This window comes from Amphiura filiformis, chromosome 6 (genome assembly GCF_039555335.1).
Source record: "Amphiura filiformis chromosome 6, Afil_fr2py, whole genome shotgun sequence".
Taxonomy (NCBI): Eukaryota; Metazoa; Echinodermata; class Ophiuroidea; order Amphilepidida; family Amphiuridae; genus Amphiura; species Amphiura filiformis.
This window is the reverse complement of record NC_092633.1, coordinates 52,038,401-52,063,051: the sequence shown is the minus strand read 5'-3', so window position 1 is coordinate 52,063,051 and position 24,651 is coordinate 52,038,401. Positions and strand designations below refer to the sequence as shown.

At 35.1% G+C, this 24,651-nt stretch overlaps 1 protein-coding gene across 1 annotated transcript; it reads left to right on the top strand.

Moving 5' to 3' along the window:
* Positions 1-15,971: 15,971 nt before the first annotated feature.
* Positions 15,972-24,447, top strand: LOC140155580 (uncharacterized). The gene is made up of 2 exons (XM_072178483.1): positions 15,972-16,451; positions 17,956-24,447. The coding sequence occupies exon 2, from the start codon at positions 17,956-17,958 to the stop codon at positions 18,874-18,876; it is 921 nt and encodes a 306-aa protein (XP_072034584.1). The 5' UTR covers positions 15,972-16,451; the 3' UTR covers positions 18,877-24,447.
* The last annotated feature ends 204 nt before the right edge of the window (positions 24,448-24,651 follow it).

Sequence of the window (24,651 nt, the reverse complement as noted above, 5' to 3'; positions counted from 1 at the left end):
GCATTTATACCCATATGCACTGGCATGACACGAAGAAGTAGTGACACTTTTTGTAAAAAATAATCTGACAAAGCGCCGTCAATTTAATTTCGATCCAATTTTATTTCACTGACTGATGGGGCTGTTAAAGTCAATGAGACTTGAGCATATTTGTAGCCACCGTGTCACCGTATATCTTTATGAATTATTTTCAAAAATAGACCGACGATTTACTGGATGAGACGAGTAGATAATAATAATGGACTTTTATCGTACAAATGATATGGATTTTATCAAGCAAAGACCTATCACGTCTAACAACACTCTTTCTTAAAATATGAAAATGAATTCCAATCTTCAGAAAGTTAGGTTTGTCTATAGAACATTTTTACGGAACACTTCAGGGAACTTTCTTCCCGACAATTTCCGTAAAATTGCTGCACACATTTTTTCTACATTGTTTTCAATTCAATGCTAGGCAAAACCATAACAGCCTGTGCAATAATTATGAGCACAGGGGACAGGGAAATGGCAAAACCATAAAGACATGTGTAATATTTTATGAGCACAGGGACAAGGATAAAATTGGAGGGCAAAAAAAGAGCAATCGAAAGGGGGAAAGCAATTTTGACAGGGCGAATTGGAGGATAAACAAGTTTTAGCAAACACCTAAAAAATCTTCCCAAAATAATATAATATCGTGGACTGAGAATCGCAAGGTTCAAACTGTATCATAATTAAAATTGATGTTTTCAATAGATAACATCATTATAATCATGATTGCTTTTTTTCTAGAGAGAGCAAATCATACCATTACCATAATTATAACTGCTGTCTTCAGTAGATAGCATTATCATAGTCATAAATACTGTCTTCAATAGATATCATCATCATAAGCATAATCATAATTGCTAAATAGGTGTCTTCAGTATGTTGAATTTTCATAATCATAATTGTTGTCGTCATCAGTAGATAGCATCATTTTGGTCATAATTGCTGTCTTCAGTAGTTACCATCATTATAATGGGCTGAAATTGCTGCACATACTTTTTCTACATTGTTTTCAATTCAAAGCTAGGCAGAACCATAACAGCCTGTGCAATAATTATGAGCACAGGGGACAGGGAAAGGGTAAAACCATAAAGACATGTGTAATGTTTTATGAGTACAGGGACAAGGATAAAATTGGAGGGCAAAACCAATTGAGCAATCAAAATGAGGGAACGCAATTTTTACAGGGCGAATGGGAGGATAAACAAGTTTTAGCAAACACCTAAAAATTCTTACCAAAATAATTCGTGAACTGAGAATTACAAGGTTCAAACTGTATCATAATCAAAATTGATGTTTTCAATAGATAGCATCATTGTAATCATGATTGCTTTTTTTCTACAGAGAGCAAATCATACCATTACCATAATTATATTTGCTGTCTTCAGTAGATAGCATTATCATAGTCAATAATACTGTCTTCAATAGATATCATCATCTTAAGCATAATCATAATCGCTAAAAGTTATGTCTTCAGTAGATTGAATTTTTATAACCATAACTTGTGACCAGATCTGGTCAATCAGGCTAATGTCGGCAACAATAAAACCCAGATATAGGCAAAAAGTGAGGAGAAAAAAATTAAAAACTTTGCAACCAAGTATTCAAGAGACCTCAGTTATTTTATGTACTGAGCAGGGGACAGGAAAAGGGCTTACCACAACGACATGTGTAATATTTTAGGAGCACAGGCACAATGATAAACTAAGGCGGCAAAGAAATGAGCATTCAAAAGGGGGAAATCAATTTTGGCAGGGTGAAAGGGGGAACAAACAATACTTAGCAAACATTATTTAATAGGACACCTTCCCAATAGAAAAATCTAACCAAAATATTAAAATATTGTGGACTGGGAATTGCAAAGTTTTATCAGCAGATATCATCATTTTAATCACGATTGCTATGTTCAATACGAATATATAGCATTACCATTAAATGATTTTAAAATCTGCAGTATAAAGCATCACCGTAATCATAATTGTTGTCTTCAGTAGATAGCATCATTATAACCATACTCATGATAAATTTAGTAGATATAAATATTATAATCTTTTTGTGGTCTTCAGTATCATTATAATCATGATTGATATCTTCAGTAGATAGCATTTTCATAATCAGATGGCTGTCTTTAGTAGATATCATTACCATAGTCATAATTTCTGTCTACGGTAGATAACAGTGTCATTATTATAATTGCTGTCTTCAGTAGATAGTATATAACTCTCTTCAGTAGACAGCTCTCTTCAGTAGACAGCATTATCATAATATCATACGTGCATGCTGTCTTCAGCTGATAGCATAAACATAATAATCATACTTGCTGTCTTATAGGTAAATAGCATTATCGGTAGTACCATCATAATCATTATTACTGTCTTCAGTAGATAGCATTATCATAATTATAATTGGTATCTTCCGTAGATATCATTATCATGGTTATAATCACTGTCTTAAGTAGATTGCATCATTATAATAGTGAGTTGCTGTCGGCAGTAGTTAGCATTAGCATTAGCTGTTTTTAGTATAGTAGATAGCATTATAATAATCGTGATTGCTGTCTTCAGTAGTGGTTTTGCCTAGCTTTGAATTGAATACACTGCAGAAAAAGTGTGTTCATTAATTTTACGGAAATTTATAATCGGGACTAAAGTTCCCTCTCAAACAAACATGTTCTGTAGACAAACATAACTTTCCGTAAGATGGATTTCTTTATAATTTTTCAGCGCTTATTTTATGCGTTGTTAGATGTGATAGGACCTTTCTTGATAAAAGCAATGTCATTTCTAATATAAAAGGCAAAATAACTCGTCCTATCCGGTAAACCGTCAGTCTGCCCCTGACAATAATTCACGAGGATATACGGTGACACAGTGGCTGCAAAGAAACATTGAGCTTAACAGCCCCATCAGTCAGTGAAATGAAATGGAATGGGAAACTCAATTGACGGCGCTGTGTCAAATTATCTTTACAAAAAGTGTCACTAATTCTTCGAGTGCATAGGGGTATAAACGCCTCAACTGCTACAAGAAAAGATTAAAGAAGGACATCTGAATCACTAAAACTTTGCCTTAGGTGTTTTCCCCAATGATTAAACTCTTGGCCATTATGACACCTTATTTGTTCCAATGGTCCCAATATTAATGTCGCAGGGTACATTTTAATGAAAATAACCCAAGATTTGAAAGTTGCAGCACAATCATATTGCCAAGTTTTATTCAGTATCCATTAACAATTAAAGGAATAGAGGTTATCCACTTCACTCATGTGTGACTTCTAACAAAAGGCACTGGTTCCCGTAGTATTCCTCATTCAAACTAATTCAATACACGACCTCGGAGTTACCTGCATGACTTTGGCGGGCTATTTTGAAACAGTCATGGTTGCACATGCAGGTACTTCTTTAGAATGTCCTAAACAAGGTATAGCAGTCGTTGATAGGACATGCAGCTTATAAATACGCCGTAGAAGTGACGTAGTTAATCGGATTAACTACCATAGCAATAGATGAATACAATTTTGGCTATATCGCCTCGCACTATAACGTTCATGCGGTACCGATGCATTGAACCATAGATGTCAAAGAAATGCAAATCACTTGCACCTGTAAGATTAGTCTCTTTGAAAAGAGGGGTATTGTATTTAATTTATTATATGATTGAAGACAGGTGATGTGTGCACCCTGCTGCAGTGCAGCGCGGTATATTCAAAAATTGTATACATCTATTGCTATGGTAGTTAATCCGATTATGACGTCACTTCTACGGCGTATAGAACATGGATAACCTCTATTCTGTTTAGCTCTCACTGGATAATCCTTTTTGATTCATGCATTTGGAGATGATCAAAACATGTGATAATCAATAACGATGTCATTATTCACATCAGGGCGCATACAATAAATTCTGCTTCGAAAGCATCCCAAATACGACCAACCGTTTTAGATTAGAACAATGGTCATTCATTGAGGGGGTGGTTACTTTTTGGTAGGTATTTGTTTCCAATTTCCCATGCATTTACTGACTAATTTAAAATACATAAATAATTCTATTTTCAAAAAGTTAGAGGTTGGGTAAACTTTATATTACATTTTTATGAACAACATTATAATGTGTGTTAACAACTTTTAAGGGCGCATTAACTTTGAATCTGGTAGTGGACTCCATACATATTCCAACTCATATAATTTGTGTGTAAAGTAAATCATGTTTTCATATATTTACACTGCATCTTATTTATTATTTATATACTATTATAACCTAATAGTTATCATGTGCCTTGTTACTATGTGATCGCTATGTAAGATGGGAAAAGCATAATTATGTGAATAAACTACTTTGAATTGAATTGAATTGAATTAATTTGAATTATTATATTTGCAAAAAAGCAACTCGTGGGTGCGTTTGCAAAAGAACAGTAAAATGAATCCACGCACACCAAAAAGCGAAGCAAAAGTAAAAATTGGGGAATATACTTTGAAAAGGGAGAAAGTAAAAATGGGAGAAACCATTCTTAAGTGTAAAAAGGGGGAAACTTTGAAAATGGGGGAGAGTGAAAAAGGGGAAACTATTTCCAAAAAGGGGACAGTAACTTGAGTTGCAAAAAGGGGGAAGGGGGAAAGTAACGAAGTGGGAACTATTTGCAAAAAGGGGAAACTATATTTGAAAAGGGGGAAAGTAAAACAGGGGAACTAGCAAAAGGGTGAAACTATTTGAAAAAGGGGGAAAGTAAAACAAGGGGAACTATATTTGCAAAAGGGGAAACTATTTGACAAGAAAGTAAAACAGGGGGAACTAGCAAAAAGTGGAATCTATTTGAAAAAGGGGAAAGTAAAAGGGAACTATGTTTGCAAAAGGAAACTATTTGAAAAAGGGGAAAGTAAAAAAAAGAGCGAACTATTATTTTGTAAAAAAGGGAAAAAGGGAGAAACTGTTTGAAAACTCGGGGGAACTACCGGGTATATATTTGCAAAAGGGGAAAGTATTTTGCAAAAAGGGTGGGGAATTAAAATTTGGGGGAATAAATAATAAAAGCGGGAATATGGCGGAGATCAGTATAATTGTGACCAAACCTATATCTCTTTTGATGATGAAAGAGAAAAGCGTACTTATTTTGTTCTTCATCTTTTTATTTAACCTCTCGGAGCCCGTCTCGGAAACTAACGTCAGCTCGTTAACACTTATTTAAGTTATTTTTCTCCCATTTTGGAAAAAGGTCGGTTGACTTTTTATAGACCGCAACACATCCCGCACCGCACACTCACACCACAATCGCGATTCGGAAGGATGGTTCTAATAAGCGCAAAGTCATCTTTGCTGGTTGATCTGGTTCATTTGAGTGTTTACAATGTTGGCTGACCTATAATCGCTACAAGTTCCTACAACTGTTATGCAAGTCAAGAAAAGAATAAATGAAAGTAACTAATAAAAGCTAAATAAACAATAAATAATAATAATAATAATGATAAATAATAATAATAATAATAAGAAGAAGAATTAAACAATAGTTGATTGAACCATAGACTCTGAAGATGATTGAACCTCATACCAATTTGTAAAGTTACAGGTGTGAAAAGTTACGACCTTTAAAACGAAGAAAATAAATGATTGTTATTAGATTCTCTGTGTGATATTAGAAGCAACAACAGCGCTGTGCGTGTTAAGATTACTATTGATCTGATGTAAAATTGGCAATTTTAAACAATTTTGAGATGTAGTTGATGCCATAAGGAAACAACCAAGGTTGAAACACGAAGAAACACCATAGGCTATGTATCATTGCCATTATTATTAATAACATCCACCTGGTAATTATTAATTAATTTTTTTAAATAAAAAAATGTTGATTGTGACATTTTGATAATAATACAGGGCTGGATCTTCATGGTTAGCAATTCCACAAGGCAGCACGACCCAGAAGGGCACCCCTCTGATCCGCTCAAATGTACGCATTAACATTAATGTGTTGAGTCACGTTCCGGCGGCACACCACTTAATATAAAACCTTCCATTTCATGTTAAAAACAATTGGTAATGAGAAATGGGGTTTTTTCCAACCCATGTGACAAATAAGTTTTGATTGGAACTTATAAAAGTTAAAATTTGGTCGGTAACCTGCATTGTTGACTACTTGGATACTGTATATATCATTGTTAACTGTCGCTTGAAATAATGAATCGTAACGCAACGTTCTGCTGATTATAATTGAAGACACCATGATTGTTCATAGTACTTCTTTCTAACGCATGATTTCAAAGGGCATTTCGTGATCCACAGCATCATCCCCCCACTTTTCTCAACAAAAAAGTTGAGATTTTTATATCACTGGAAACCTCTGGCTACATAATGTTTATGTACAAAAAATTCTTGCAGATTAATTCGTTTAGCAAAGATATCGTTACAACACATTGTCTATGGAGCAGTGTATTGCACATAGGTAATCACGCATAACTCGCAAACGCAAAATCGGAATCAACTAAAATTTTGGGAATAAGCTTTTTATAAGCTTAATATCTACTGAAAATGTCATAAAAAAGGATGCTAGGATCACGAAATACTCCTTTAACAGGTTTTCTCTATATCGTGGCAAATTATATTTATTAAACTTATGAATAATAATTAATAAATTGATTAAATAATTAAATAAAAACATTAGTGGCAAGAATTTAAAATATTTGCCTCTCCTCAATATTATGATTAGAGTAACCATAACCCTAAAATAAGGTTAGCATTTAAGGGATCTAGAATGAGCGTTTATGGCGTTTCGACAGTATTTTTTGTGGGACATGAGAGCACCTCAGACGTATCGAATTGCATTCTGAATACGAAGCATGTCTTTCTGATATCAAATTTTTTGAAATTCACGATATAATACAAATTTTATTACAAATTATTAAAATTTGATATTTGTCAAATTTTTGATATATAACAGTCCTCGAAATAAATTTTATAAATCTAATGATGTATTCTTAAAGTGTATGTAGCAGGGAGGAAAAGCCGACAGTCAATTGAAAATTTTGACCTTTCATATTGAAGATATGGATTTTTTCCCAAAAGACCTATTTTTTTGTGTGTTTTGGGAAAAAATCCATATCTTCAATACGAAAGGTCAAAATTTTCAATTGATCGTCGGCTTTTTCATCTCACCTACATACACTTTAAGTATAAATCATCAGATTTATAAAGTTTACTTCAAGTACTGTTAAATATCAAAAATATCAATTTTAATGATTTGCCATAAAATGTGTATTAAATTGCGAATTTCAAAAATCAAAATTATTTGATATCAGAATGACATTCTTCGTATTCAGAATGCAATTCGATATGTCTGATGTGCTCTAATGTCCCAAATAAATACTGTCCACACGTTCATACCCCAGCCCTTAACATGTTTAATACTAATAGCATGGTTAGGATCGAAAGATTTAGGGTAGTTGGGTTTCTACTTCTAAAAAGTTCTAACATTTATATCATCACATACCAGCAAATATCATGTTCGCATTTTGTTTATTTGTTGTTGTTGGCCTTTTTTTTACCTAATGTGACAGATCTCAATTTTGTGATACTAGATTCAAGTTATTTCGCACATGTTTTTCTCGAAAACTAGAGCTAGGAGTCCGGGGAGGAGTCACATGAAGCGAAGTATAGCCTATCGACCAATTCACCTTAAAGGAGGATTTTGTGATCCTAGCATCCTCTTTTATGACATTTTCAGTAGATATCCACGAAAAAGCTTATTTCCAAAATTTCAGTTGATTCCGATTTTGCGTTTGCGAGTTATGCATGATTATGTGTATTACACTGCTCCATAGACAATGTGTTGTAATTTCGTTCTGGTGCGCCAGAACGAAATTCAAATTTCACGATATCTTAGCTAAACGAATTAATCTGCAAGAGATATTTTGTACATAAACATTATGTAGCCAGAGGTTTCCAGCGATATAAAAATCTCAACTTTTTTTTTTTTTTTTTGGGGGATGAGGCTGTGGATCACGAAATGCCCCTTTAAGTTGGATGCGTTTCAACTTAACAATTACTCTGTCACCCTGACCATGTTGACACCATTTTCCAAAAGGACAGTTGTTATCGTAAATACACTAACAATCGTCATAATCATGGACCTGTAAATATTTGTTGGACCGATGTCCCGAGCATGAAGCGAGGACGCACGGTCGGTCAGCTCGAAGTAGGTCAATAAGTAACGGTTCGACTGAGAAGTGTCACAATTGTTAATTTCATTGCCAGATATTGAACAAGGGCGTAAGTTTAGAAAAAGAAATCGTGTGAATAAGATCAACCAAATCTGGGTTAATTACCTTACAAATAGTTTCCCAATATACACACATACACTAGGATCTACAACATGCTCACCCATCAGGGCACAGTTCTTTAACCCCAATACATTTGTACATTAATTGAATGACCTTTGAAAATTTGGGGACATAAACGCATAGTATGTAACTTGAGGTCAAATTTTGCACTATTGTTTAATTAAGGTTATTGAACTATGCCATTGGGATGAGGCTATTGTGGTCCTATGGCCTCCAATTGTCGCATCAACGCACCGTACGCGTTATACACAGTCTACAAAAAAAATACACTCCTAGGCTATAATCACACCACTCTCTCACTCTTTTTCCAAATTAATTCACCATGAGAAGCGGCGGAAAGTGTGAAATGACCACATCCACAAATATTTTTCTTACCTTTTGACCATATGCATATATGCATGAAATTGCTTCTTTGGTGTTGCTGACCATACCATAACACTGACCGATGTCAATTAAAATCAAATCGGAATTGACCTGTGACACGCTTTATAACTTGAACCTGATGAGAAAATAATGTTGCAAGTTTTGTACACAATTTCTTTTTCTTATTTTAGCCAAGCCTGTCTTGTTCTGTCATGGAAACTTTACCTTTGGGCCTGTATAAGCCTGTCTATATCATGCTTCGTGTAGGCCTATACATTATGTTAATAAAATATGTTCCCAATTCAATACGCAACTTACTCAACTGCTCAAGTGTTAACTTGATTAGCATTTACATGTCATATAAACTATATGTATCCTCAACTTCTTCTCAGCTTTCCTATGTTATTGCTACACCATTTTATAAAGTACAGTAAGCCAAAATATTAAGGTACCAGTTATGTTCACCCCTGTATATCCTAAACAAAGACAGGTATGTCAAAATTGGAACAAGCAGTCAATAGCTGGGTCTTTTAGCTCGAATTTAAGCACTCATTTGTTGAAATTGTTCAAGAAATAAAAACACGACATCCAAAAACCCAAGTAAGATGACAATTTAAAAGTTGCAGTTTGCTCCATTGCATGCCCTATTGATTTGTACACAAGGCATTCTCGAACAAGAAAACTAATGCCGTGCTTCCATTTGATTACCGTAAACTAGCGTCGTGCTTTCATTGATTAGAACACAAAATTACAACTTTTGATTTCGTTTCTTCCTTAGGTTTTAGATCACCATTTCTTTAATTCTCAACAAATTTCAACAAATAAGGTCCCCGATAAGGTCTTAAATCATAGCTAAAAAGTACAGGTAGTGGCTGCTTGTCTTAATTTTGAAATATTTGTCTTTGTTTAGGATATACAAGGGTGAACATAACTGGTACCTTAATTCTTTGGCTTACTGTATAAGGCAGAAAAGGAATCATTGTTTTTGCTGTAGAATTTTCGAAATTTGAAATTTAAACATCTTCAATACTTATATGCACTAAACCGGTACCTGGTGGACTGTCAGTTCCACCTGAAGACTAGTTTCATTATCGGGACAGCATAAGATGGTACGTAGACTTCTCCGTAGTCCACTTGCCCATTGTACATACTCTGGTGATTACCTTTAAGCATAGAAATCTGATATGTATTAATTTGTGTACAATTAATAGATTTTAACATCTGATTTTTCAGTCATCATACTTTTTATGTGATGCCGATATTTTTTTATTCCGGCTTTTGCGATCAATAAACTGGTAGATCCCAAAATCAGAATTGTTCAGCAAGTGAGCCCACAGATAAATGTATTGGAACACATGCCAATATCTGTGGTGAACATTATCTTGGCCGTTTATAATTTATAAACGGCCAAGATAATTATGTTGCATTCAACATAACATACTTTACTTTTACTCTCACTAATGTATAAACTTTTTACATGACCATTTATTGAACACTTTAATTGTGATAAACATCAGTATAATTTTGAATGCGTTCATCATGATTAAAACATATTTCTATTTATCGAAAATCGACTATGGCATAGATGCAACCATGGTACAAGTCCCTCGTCTTTGGGACCATATTTTAGGGTTAACCCATTAAACACAGACTGGGCGTTTTCTCGTAGTCAAGTAACTCAAACAATTTTCTGCCTCTGCACTTCATGTATACCAGCTGCATGATACATTTTATTCAAAGTATACGAAGTTACAAAAATTCCACAGAAACTAATTGCATAACATAACGAAAATTGAATTATAGATGTATACATGTAGAATTTATATGAATTTATGTATAATGTATATGCCTTTGTCAGCATATTTGAAATAACACAAGTTTTACATAATGCGACAGAACGCAGTCTTATAGTCTCAGTACAGTTTTAAACTAGTCCCATTTCGTTACGAATTGCGATCATGCGATTATGTCGTTTAGGTCATGACTGAAGCCAACTCAAGTTCAAATTTTTCAAAAAAAAGGGTTTTCCCCAGTATTAATTTAAATCGATTAATAACATTAAATGTCGGGTTTTGTAAAGGTCATGAAAACGTTTTAATACGTTCTTTTATAAAAGAAAATACAACAACAAATTAGTAAATGTTGTCAAAACTTATTGTAAAATATTTATTGCTAACTATTTCGTCAATACCTAAATAACATTATGTTACAATATCTTGCAGTAAATTTTCAACAAAATGTTTTTGAATGTTTATGAAAACGTTTTATACCCTTTATATACCCTTTATATAACCCAACATGTACAGGTTTACTGGCAATTTTCTCGTAAAAAACGTTGCTGGAAATGGATAATATAGTTCGGTGTGAATTATTGTTCATGAACGTTCTTGTTGGAAGTGTATTTTCTGTGCTAATCAATCATGATAAATTGACTGTGTTTTTGTCTCTGATGCAAACACAGATGGTATACGATCTTTGATGCTCGTTTTATGTGTTTCGAAAGGTACTGACCCAGCAAACACAAAACGTTTTCGACATTATTAGCAAAACGTTAGAAAAGGTTGCCTGAGAACGTTTAAATGTCGGGTTATATAAAGGACATATAAAGGGTATAAAACGTCTTCATAACATTCAAAAACAGTTTGTTGACAACCTACTGCAAATATTCTAACATAACGTTATTTATGTGTTGACAAAAAAAAAAATGTTGTTAAAAATTTTAACAATAACATTTTGAAGACATTTTAAAAATATTGTTGTAGTGTGTTTTCGTACAAAACGTTTTATAACGTTTCAATGAACTTTATATAACCCGGCATTTAATGTTTTTAAAACGTTTTTATTTAAACCAAAACCCAAAATATAACATGCTTAAAACGTTTCAAAAACATTTTTATGTTTGCTGGGGATCCATTCTCAAAAAGGACTCTAACCTATGTCCTCTATATGGAACCCTCAATAGTTCTGTAATGAACCAAAAAGGTTCTATAAAGGTCAAAATAGTCAACAAAGGGTTAAAAACCTGTTCTTTAAGTTTAAAAACTTTTTTCTCGGCGGGTTCCATATAAAGGGCAAAAAGTAAAACCTTTATTGCTGAAAGTGTATTTGTTAAGATCACACGAAGGAAAAAGTAAAGCGGCAGATGCTTTCATTTTATCCGAAATAAATAATGTTTTTTTAGCTTTAATTTCATGGTAGCCTATAAAGTAGGCATATTTATCAAATTGTCCCACACATCTTGTTGGCCCGGTTTACGCTATACGAATAATAATAGATCAAGTAAGCTAGCAGCCAATGCACCCAAATACTACACGGCAAGGCCAAGGGTACTATGTTATTATGTTACAATAATATTGAGCGACCTTGAAACTGTCTGGCAGGGGGAAATAAAGGAGCCTTGCAGGGGTAAAAAGTATCGACATTGAACCATGAACTTATGTCTTTAATTTTATCAAAGGAGTATTTTATTCCCATGGTGTTAGCTACATTGGAGTTGACAACATAAAAGATTACATTTGAGTAGCAATGAACTTGAATCAAGGTGAATCTTTCACATGCCCATAAGGAGTTTACATTTCTTCACAAACTCTTTTCATCGCTAGGTTTTTTCTGTACATGCTATTATACGAGTTTTAGACACGATACGCCGATAGCAATGATTAGTTTTTGAAAAGGGGCAAATTGATACGAAAACGGCGACGAGAAAGACGGTATTACTTTCTGTGAAAAACGCCATGCAAGACTCGTATTTCCAATGAACATGTTTTGCTATTATTAGCATTGATTACAAAAAGGCTTTGGCGGGCGTGTCGAACAATATTTGAAAGGTTTTAACCAACAGTATTATTTTTATGATACAATACCAGTGAGTTAAGCAAATTGAAGATGCATAATGAAGTTCTTTAATTAATGATAGTTAGATGACTTTCCTTTCACTTCCTAACCCCGGGTTCCTAAGATCTGCACTATCCGAGTATTCATTTAGTCTTTTCGTCACCTTCGTCAAAATCGCTAGGAATAACGGAATGAATACAGATGCTTCAAAAGTCCTTTACGCAATATTTTGGCGACGGCATATTTCGTCAGAATGAAGCATACATTGAAGGGCTTAAAAATTGACATGGTCATTGTAAATTATTGGATTTTAATATTAATAATTCTTTTTTGCAGACTTTTCGTAGCATATTTATATAAATCTCACCAAACAACATTGCCCAAGGACTTCCTTTTCTTCTGTTTCGTATTTTGTAATATTGCATTTCTATAGACCAAAGGGCTTAAGTGGAATGTTATAGTTATTTCTGATGATTTGCATGTTGTTACTGGAGTAATCAGTGACAAATGGGTCGTATTCTCTTTAGTTTCACGGACGCTTTTATTGTATGTCGAGTCAAGGATAGGTTCTTGGTTGACGAATTAAATACAAAAACTCTGACGGGCTTGAAAACCTTGTTTTAAACAATTTTCATTTTGCCTAATATTTGAAGCAGAAAATATTGCTGTACAGGTCCAATTCGGGAATTGATTTAAGCAGTTAGTTATTCCATTCCCGACCACACGTCCCGGTGCTCATACATGCCATATCGTTTATTCTGGTTTACATATAGTTCAATAGGGTTATTCCAGTTGAAATCCATACACCGGGGCATTACACCCCTTCTTGCACACCGGGAGTGTGATTTAAGTGGCGACTCCATTTGAAATATACACTCCCTGTGTGGGAGGTCAATATCTTCCATAGGGGGTGTATGGATTTCAGCGTTAACTATCTGGACCATCTTGATCTCCATTCCGGCCAAACCCGCAGACCTTTAATTACCCCCTCTACAATTTGATGTTTGGAGTCTATATTTTAGAAAAATTTCACAGAAAGTTCATGATTTGGGGTATCCTTATTGTCTATACTTTAGACATTTTTGGCCTAATTTTGATATTTTTTACAGAGCAGACCTTTTACCGATTTGGGGTGGGAGGGTCGCACCCCACACCCCCTGGCTACGTGCCTGTAATTATGATTTTAGTAAGCATTTTAGGTGCGTACCCGTCACTCTACAAGCTATCGGATACACAAGGTGTTTTTTTTGTGTGTAAAAACCACCCTTTTTATTTTGAAATCGCGAGATTTTTTTGGATTTAGAATGTCCCCTTTTTGGAGATTTACAAATATTTTTAATACAACTTTCTTTTTTTAAATTCATTACTACTCCATACAAAAGAAACACGCTTCTTCAAAACCAATATCCTATATTTATTAATTTCCAAGACAAAGTGTTTTAGGGTCACGGATTTGTTGGCGGTGAACTCGATTCTCGAATTTAGTTCAATATTCGGTTTGCCCAATTTAGTTTCCCTGCACAAATAATACAAGTAATAAATGCATAAATGAGAGTTTCATTTTTACAATTCATTGGATACTTAATTTGGAAACATTTTGTCTGAAAGTCAAAATGTATGATAAGAAATTGATAAGAAATGTACGTCTGTAACGATCAGGTATTGAACTGTATTTGCAGCAAGTCTTCGATATTATCGCTTGTTACGCCGACGTCTTGTAAGTACTGAGAAAGAATTGAACCCGGTTGGTTCTGAAGATCGTCGGCATCGATAATAATGGGATCTGGTTCCCCGTTATTGCGCATACATTCTACAAGATCGTACAACTCTTCAAAACCATACTTGGCATGGAAATCACTTGCTGGTAGCTCGTGCAGATTAAATTTCTGTGGAATCATCATGATCATCTTGCCTAACATTTTCTTCCATAGAAAACTCGATGTGGATGTCTGATAAGAAATGTATGTCTGTATGGTCTGTATCCATCAGGTATTGAATTGTATTTGTCATGCACTGAGTACGCCATATCTTTACAGAACACAAGCTTCTTGGTGGAATAATCAGCTTCTAACTCTGTTTTGACCCAATTGTACGTACACTTTCTATGATAAAAGGATTTTGGTAAGGCAGCTTTCATCTTTCTGGCTGCCTCTAAAGTTTTAGTTAGCATCCCAGCAAACACAAAAATATATTTAAAACGTTTTAGACATGTTATACTTTGGGTTTTGGTTTAGATTAAAACGTTACATTAAATGTTTTAAAATGTTATTGTAAAATATTTTTTGCAAACATTTTTTGCTAAATATTTTGTAATAACATTATGTTAGAATATTTGCAGTAGATTATCAGCAAATGTTATGAAAACGTTTTATACCCTTTATATGTCCTTTATATAACATTTAAACGTTTTACGTCAACATTTGCTAACCGTTTGCGAATATTTGTCGAAAACGTTTTGTGTTTGCTGGGATTTGCATAACTAACCGCTTTACTATTGACGTATATGAGAAATGGACGAAAGTAAGAAATGTTCTTATTGTCATTGTTAAGTTTTGATTTGGGGAGTAAAAGTTCGTCTCTCTAGTCTCTTAATGTTGCAAGCTTTTTACCTGCTATAGTATTTGTTAGCAGACACTGTATTTTGACTTCGCAAGCCAAACATGTTCATTGGAAATACGAGTCTTGCATGGCGTTTTTCACAGGAAGTAATACCGTCTTTCTTGTCGCCGTTTTCGTATCAATTTGCCCCTTTTCAAAAACTAATCATTGCTATCGACGTATCGTGTCTAAAACTCGTATAATAGCATGTACAGAAAAAGACCTAGCAATGAAAAGAGTTTGTGAAGCAATGTAAACTCCTTATGGGCATGTGAAAGATTCACATTGATTCAAGTTCATTGCTAAAACTATTATAGTCATTTTGGTTTCCTCAAAGCAGTGACGTCAGTACTTTACTTTTTAGTTTCTTCTCACGTGTACGTACATGAACACTGGAGCATGTATTGACGTCACCATGCCATGATGAAGCTGGACTGTACGCATGCATGAAATTTGCACGTGTGGGCGCAAGTTCTCTGTCCCGCGCTCTTATTTTCGAGCCTTTCTCGCGTCACTCGCTGAAAAATGGTTGTTCCTGAAATGGTGATAAATATAATTTGGAACACGGTAGACATGGTAGATTTCCACCATTAACTCTTTTTTTAGTCTTAACAAGAAAACATGTTGTAGAGATCTAACAACCAAAATGACATACTATCAAACCAAAATCACAATAACATACTAACATTTAAGATATGATGGATCGATTTTTCCTCGCGGAATGCCAATATTTTGGCGGGTTCAAGATAAATACTTTTTAGCTAACTTGGGGTGAATGCCTTTGCTGGTACACAGTCCGTGTACAACACTCTACTTTTGTTAGTTATGATATGGCACTTTGATTCGCTAGTCAGTGATTCTTTCGACCATATAACTTGGCGTGATTAACGACATTTCCGGAAAATTGGATAAAATCACAGCGTATACACAAACACTTGCTACTTTGCACGCGGAACTCGGTGCATACGGACTGAGCTCGGTGTTATGATTGCGCATCAGTGGTAAACTGTGATACCTTGGATTTTTGTTCGTGTTGATAACTATCTTTTAACTAGGCCTCACGTTTTGTTGCGTTATCTAGCAGTAAACTGACCGGCAATATGGCATCAATACAAATATTTAACTTATGATTGACTTTGATTAACGAACTGTTATCATTTATGGGCTGCAAGTTACAAATGTGGTTGACGAGGACTGAGGTTAGCGGCCACAAATTATTCGTAAAGCTTCCATCGAGGAATAGCGTACACTACGGAAAATACTTTACCGAAGATACTTAGGATAGAACCCTACATACCAGGTAAGATAGAACAGTTTGTCCTAATAAATAATGGCTTTTTAATTTTTTTTTTACCCTTTTGTCTTTTGACAGGTGCTAAAATAGATAACTAATGCATGTTAACCGCTATATCTGCTTGTCATGCGTGTAGATAAAGATGTGTGAGAGCACACAGGTAGTCAGCTCTCTAAATTTTAATACAACTCATGCTATAGTAGTATTATATCAAACACATGTTGGTAAAGATTCACACACGTACACATACCTGACTTTTGTGTTAATTGTCATGATTGTCCAGCTTTCAACTTGTCAAACAATAAATTGTTACGGAATGAATTCCTGCAATAGAAATCAGTCGCTATACTCTTCACTCGGGGAAAAGGCGACAGTTTTGACCCTGATACACTGGCGTGCAATGAGGCGCGTTAATCCACGGCGCCAATACCGCGACGTTTACCTGTAAATTAGGTTGCCTTATTATCAACAGTTTCACCGCTGTAAACAGTCATATTTCATGTCGATAAAGAATATATATGTAGTAAATCCTATTTGGTTAAAATCGGATTGTCATCACAAATAAATAAATAAACATTACAAATAAATAAAATATTTTTTAATGAATCTGACATATGAAAATACGACAATCTGAAATAAATTCCGAAAGTATTGTTGAATCGACATTGTGAAAAAATGTATTTCCAAAAGACCGTGCTCAAAGGTATCATCACTATCCCTCCATCATGTCCATTGTCGCCTAATTAGCATTCCCAATCTGTCAATGTGGACATAAGCATGTTGAACATATTCCATCAGGGTGTTTTCTTCACGTGTTAGCCAATTTGTTTCAACAAGCAGTGTAAAGTATACCAAAATCTGATGTTACCTTAACGCTAAAATCCATTCAATTTTCTTCGGATAATATGCTATCAACATTTATTTACCGTATATTTTAAACAACAAAACTTATTTTGATGGCCAGTTAGCTTAGTAATCAGCCATAACCAACTGTTGACATAACTTTTTTGGCAGGTCTTCACTATATAGGAAAAATTGTGTCACTAGATACACTTTCTATATTTGGCCTACATTTCAGGATTAATTCAGTCATTTCAGGGACAATTGAAAGTTTGACAGGTTTGATACTTTATTCTATGCTTGGATGCGTTGCTCTAATGTAGCCAAAAATATCAGGGTTAAACATGTCGACTTGAAACATACGTAGTTTGAAGACGATCAAATTAACACTACTAATGATTGTTCTCAGTATTCCATACTGTTTATTTTCTGTGAAGTTGGACCTCGTCATAGTTTTAAAATGGAGGCGTAGCGAGCCTGTTAATTGCATTTGTTGTAAACTTGGCCAAATTGAGATCCACTTATTTCCAACCAACTGGCATGACAAGTTCACGCACGAAGACCAAAACGTCAATCACATTCTGTTTATCAGTAGCTCATTTATTTTTAACCGGTAAACAAACTTTTTATCACTAACAGTGATCATGTTTTTCGTTCTTTTGTATTTCAGATGAGCATGTCAAATGGTACGTCTCATAAAAACCCGGTAAGGGTACTTTTGTGGTCCCTGCCGCGGTCTTTATCGACAGTTTTGTTAAAATGTCTGAGCCAACTTGGCGAAACTCAGATCATAAACGAACCTTACATCACGGCATATCATATGGGTCCTGATCGAGTTCAATCAACAGACCAGAAGAAAGCTAAACAGTCCGCAGAAAACTTAGCTATGTTTTTAGAGGCAGCCAGAAAGATGGAAGCTGCCTTACCAAAATCATTTGATCATAGAAAGTGTACGTACAATTGGGTCAAAACAGAGTTGGAAGCTGAATATTCAAACACGAAGCTTGTGTTCTGTAAAGATATGGCGTACTCAGTGCATGACAAATACAATTCAATACCTGATGGTTACAGACATACATTTCTTATCAGACATCCACATCGAGTTTTCTTATCATGGAAGAAAATGTTAGGGAAGATGATTCCTCAGAAATTTAATCTGCACGAGCTACCAGCAAGTGATTTCCCTGCCAAGTATGGTTTTGAAGAGTTGTACGATCTTGTAGAATATATGCGCAATAACGGGGAACCAGATCCAATTATTATCGATGCCGACGATCTTCAGAACCAACCGGGTTCCATTCTTTCTCAGTACTTACAAGACGTCGGCGTAACAAGCGATAATATCGAAGACTTGCTGCAGTGGGAACCGGGTACGGCAGTGGTGACGAACTGGAAAGCGTCTCGAATGTTCATGTTAGGAAATATGACCAAAGATCATGGAGGATTCTATGAGGCAGCGATGAAAAGTACTAAATTCAACCCCACTGGTGATCTTCCAACTCGTGACGAACTTTCAGACGATATTCTCAAATGCGTTGACCATAGTATGCCATTCTATGAGAAACTGCATGCCATGAGAATCAAACCATAACTTGTATTCATCATCTCAACGATAGGAACTTGTACACGGGAACATTATGAACATTATTTTACAAACATTTGCTATTCAGGTTGGTAGAGGCATGTGACCAGTGTTTTAACTGTATCTATATAGTTATAATGGCATAAAAAGTAATATTTATCATGTTTATAAGACTGTGTGTTATTTATTTTACTATTTTAACAAAATGTAGATTGTGATATTGCTAGTTTCAAAATAGCGGAACAGAATGTACATGACAATATATATGTGTTAATGATGTTGGAAAGGCATTTCGTATTCCTTGACAGTGTCCAGAAATAATCAAACTTCTGATATCCGTATTATCTACAGGTTGTAACAAAACTATTATACAATTGAGAAAAATAGCATCAGGCAAACATGTCACTTGTTGATTGTGTTGAGTTTTACTTGGTAGTAAAGTTAATTTCCAATGCTAACACATACGTAAGCTTTGTTTCAGTAAAAATCGGTGGTATACAAGCGAAGATGTGGCCAATTGTGTAAAGTAGTCTCAAAACAGCTTGGGCTACTTTCATGTCTTTGTGTATCAAAAGTGACTGAATTAGTTGAGGGAGTTGAATCATCTGGATGGTGCTCTTACGATGGGTAATTGTAAACAATTGGGCATTTGAAGTGGTATTTTAATTTATACATTTGAAATGAATATCATATTATTTATAGCAATGTTAGTGAAAGAAAAACATAAAAAAGCATTACTTTTGTTCTGAAATCTTTGACGATTAGCATGAAAGTTCATTTTACGTTGTACAAACTTGATACGTACGAACATGGCAAAAAGTGGCCCTACTTGGGCCATAGCGTTTGAACCTGAACTACGAAAGAAACCAAGTTATGTTTTTCTGTTAGCCAAAATATTACTGATTCTACTGCAAGGAAGTATTTCTTTTTTCCAAGATGTTACTGATTCCACTGCATATAACATTGTTGCTATGATCTTTTTTTATATCTATCTAAAAAGCGAAATTGCAATTGTAAATGTTTTATTGTTACAGTCTGAACTACACCAAAAATGGTCATTATTCAAGTTATTCAGTAGAACAGAATTCAGTCCTTCCGTTTTGCTAATGGCAATGGGCTAATTCCAGAAAATAGATGCACACCCTCTGTAGAGGAGTTCGGATTTCGGACTTTTGTCCAGTCGTGACTGTTTGAAATCCACACTTTTAAAGCATCCAAATGCAATAAATCCGGCAGAAAATAGTTCAAAAGCAGAAATCCTCAATTTGATACTTCATTTTGGACATTACCGTGATTTTTCCTTCATTTAATTGGATTTCCAAGCTTTTTCAGGTAACATTGGCAACTGGAATTCCAGTAGTTTTCAGAAAGCAGATTTGGAAATCCGGGCATTTCTTTGATTGATAAGTTACTCCTCTATAGGGGGTGTGCACTTATTTTTTGGAAGGCCTCAATGGGAGTGGTTGGTAGGGGACAGTCTAACGTTGTGAACATGATGAAGTTTTATCTGACGAATGATGCCAATAACATTATGTTTAGTTTATTTCCTTTTATTGCACAATAACACAATGATAAAGCGGAGGATAAAGGGACAATTAATGATACAATGTCATGCTGTCAAGAAATGCACGGCATTGGTAAGGGTGCATGCATTGAGTATTTGGATATCTGACGCGTTTTACGCTGGCGTGTATATTAAATGGTTTAAATTCACGATACAACAAACATAAAAAGGTAGAGTTTCACTGGGGATTTTCATCGGTTCATTGGAATCAGAGTTGGAACCACACATGGTCATGATGGTGGAAAGTAAACATGGCTGCGGAGTCAAGTGCGCAAGTATGTGTATGTGTTTGAATGACAAGATATTCGCCAGCGAAGTGTTACGTGTAATCCGATTATCACTATGTCAACTGGATCACGCTTTTGAGTTATGCACCACGATCGAAATGATCGCAACACAAAGTCTATGGCATGTACTATCAATCCCAAAAGAGGCGTGACCCAGTAACCACTTCGTTGGCGAATAGTGGAAAGTGTTTTTTGATATAAGTTATTCAAGCGATTGGTCATCACTGGCCGGGCCTTCACGCGTAATGCGAACCGAGTAGGCTACATTGGCAAAAATCTACGTAATGCAATCAACTTTACTATCGCTTACCAATTCCAAACTCCTGGTAAACAAATCCTAGCTATATAACTAAAAACTAGAAACATTACTCAATTGATAACCACTGGTAACTTATAGTTATATCTTATTTGAAGTAGTGTTTAATGCTTGTTTGTACTTTTTGTTGCACAGTGTAAATTTATTTCAATGTAACTAATATCTTGGACAATGGACTATTGCAGAAAATAGATGCACACACCCAATAAGGTGTTCGGACTTTATGTCCAGTATAGTTGGGATTGTTGGAAATAACTTCTGAAATATCCAAAGGGGAAAACCCCCAGCAGAAAAATACTTCAAAATCGGAAATCCTCAATTTGAGAGCTCATTTTGGAGAACTATTTCCATACTATCATTCAATTCAATTATTCGTTCATTTAATCGCATTTCCAAGATTTTCCAGTAATAGTGGCAACAGGAATTATTGCAGTCGTTATTCAGAAAGCAAACTTGGTAATCCAGACATTTCTTTTCTTTAAAGGTCCTCTAACTATAGGGATGTGCACTTATTTTCTGGAATAGCCCAACGGTTTTCTTGAAACAGCCACATCATTTGTGTTATACAATTATATAATTTGGTTGATACCGGTCATTATGTGTCTGATTAATTTCTAGAAATAATTATGTGTCTCTTTTTTTTTTAGAGTGCCTCTCCTGACAGTAATCTAGGCCCTATCGATACGACGTTACTCATCCTAATTTAAATAAAATTCCATCCGGAGGCCTCCACGAAGCAACTCGCATGATAATAATACCATAAACCAAGTGATATGTATGAATGGTTGTGGAATTGAACTAGATACCCGTCCCTCAGTGTCTTAGACTGTTCACCAGCATGGCTGCCATTTCAATGATGCCATTTCGGCTGCTTTATTCGAACACAGAATTAAAAAGACTAGTTTGCATATCACCTGTCAATCAAACTCGGACGAGTTGTCGTAATGATCATGATTGAGTTTCTGAACGCGGCGGTGAAACAGCGTGCCTTATGGTTAATTTGCACCTTCAAACATACAAAACGTCTCGTAAGTTGTTATGATAGGAATCTTTCTTTAATGAAGGCATCGTGTCAACAATGCCTAAAAAAGTTGCTTTTTGCTTTTCAAAAGTACCGTAATTTTTATTCTGCGATTCCTTTTCTCCGATGAAGGCACCAGATGAATCAACCTTCCTGTTACGCGCTACTACCCAATCAAGGGTTGTGGGGAGTTTGATTGACAGTGACGTCAGACGCAAATGATACTCTTTTTCATTTTGTTTCATATAATAGCTTGAAGAAACAACCTATCATCAGTCTGTTCAATCGTCTTTAGTGTAAGATTTTAGATTTTTATAGGTCTCAACATCAACCGTGAGTTTTTTTTGGAATGAACTTTTTAGCGTTTGAAACTAATATAGTTCGCTAAAGAAAGACTTTTCCCATCTCTATAACAAACATTGTGTGGGTCTATATAATTATTATAGTTTTGTCAGAATATTCGCTTTGATTTCACTTTTTTTCACTTGCGACTGTCAAAATGTCCGACTGAGTACTTCACTTCTAATATAATCAGCAGAAATAATCGATATTTCTATTGTGGCTTGCAAAATCACCCATCCCATGAGTACATTCGCGAGTTGACTTTGACAATTGGCAGTCGGAATTGAAAAATGGTCCAATCAAAACCGAAATTCTGACAAAACTATGACATATTATAACAGCCCTATATGATGTGCTTCATAAAGTTGGGAAATATCTTTCATTAGCGAATTATGTTACTTTGAAAAGCAAAAACGTTGCCCCCCCCCTCAAAAAAAAAATCTTACTCTAGAAGCCTAAATTTCACACCTAAGTTAAACATCAGGGTTTGAAAAGAATATACAGTAGTACCAAGCATTATAGTTATTTCTGATATTTACCGAAGAAATAAAAAGTATTGCTTTTCATTTGACCGAGAAAATGTATTATGAAGTGAAAAAGTGTAACTACAAATTTTGCTAGTTTCAACCTCGAATTCAATTGTTTCCAGTAACTAATTTCACGCATTCCTACACCTCAATGGCAGCCATAGCTGGGTCCCCGTCGGCTCAACCTCACCTAAAATGTGAAATGATGCGGCCTTGGAGGGTATTTTAAACTGCATCACCCGTACACGTAGACAGAAGAATGATGACAGTTTACAACACAAAAGAATCTAACATCGAATTTTAAGCGGCTTTAAGGGATGGGGTATGAACGCTTCCACAGTATTTATTGTGGGACATTAGAGCACATCAGACATACCGAATTGGATTCTGAATACGAAGAATGTCCTTCTGATTTTTTGAAATTCGCAATATAATACACATTTTATGGCAAATCATTAAAAATTGATATTTTTGATATTTAACAGTACTCGAAGTAACTTTATAAATCTGGTGATTTATACGTAAATTTTGACCTTACATATTGAAGATATGGATTTTTTTCACCAAAACACCAAAAAAAAAGTAGGTCTTTTGGGGGAAAAATCCATATCTTCAATATGAAAGGTCAAAATTTTCAATTAATCGTCGGCTTTTCCTCCAGCTACATACACTTTAAGAATGTATCATTAGATTTATAAAATTTACTTCCAGGACTGTTATATATCACAAATGTGAAACATATCAAATTTTAATAATTTGTCATAAAATTTGTATTATTGTGAATTTCAAAAAATGAAATTTTTTTGATTTCAGAAAGACATTCTTCGTATTCAGAATGCAATTCGATATGTCTGATGTGTTCTCATGTCCCACAAAAAATACTGTCGAAACGCTTAAAACGCTCATTCCAGATCCCTTAATCCACCCAATTGGGCAGTCACAGCACCAGTTATGTGCTGCGGGGACCCAGTGATGGCCGACCAAATCCTGACCATGACTTGGCTCGTTGGATTCGTCTATAACAATAGCCATCGACTGACTAGCATTCTGAGTGCCTATATCTAGCAGCTAATCAGAAAAGCAGTTAGAAAAATTACGCGGAGGGTATTGGTAGTGTACAATGTACTCTACGCAGTGCTTTTGAACGCTTAGTTGCGTCGCGTAGGCTTGATTAATTTTTGGTTTGATGAAATTGCTCGTATTTTCGGTCATTTTTGGTGAAAACTTTGATTGAAAAACAAGTCACACAATGCAAATCTGCACAACTTAATATCATAGATAGCGGAAATAGACAAACACTTAAAATTGAGAAACCGTCCCATGTATGTGAAACCTTTCTTTGCGCAACAAAACTGCAATTTATTTAGACACATGAGACACAAGTCTCCACATACATAACAGCCAGTGAAGTAAATGAAAAATACCCAGATGCTCATACGAAAATAACATTGACATCAAATAACCAAATTAAGGGAGTAACTCAAGGGGAGCAATGTGGCACACTGGTTAAGGTCTTTGCCTTTGGTGTGAGAGGTCCCTGTTTCTCGCAAGACCAAAAAAAACAAAACAAAAAACAACCATTAATTCCACTCTCCTCGTGGCTCATCTGACCCATGATAAAATACTTTGTTACATTCGATTCCGATCAGAGTACATTAGGTTTCACTCCCTGAAGAGAATTGATCAAAAATTGAATTCCCTTCGGAGGTTGGTATCTGTCAATGTGT

What these genes read in the sequence shown, in the direction of transcription:
- LOC140155580 (XM_072178483.1), top strand. Translation starts at nt 17,956, where the DNA reads ATGAGCATGTCAAATGGTACGTCTCATAAAAACCCGGTAAGGGTACTT.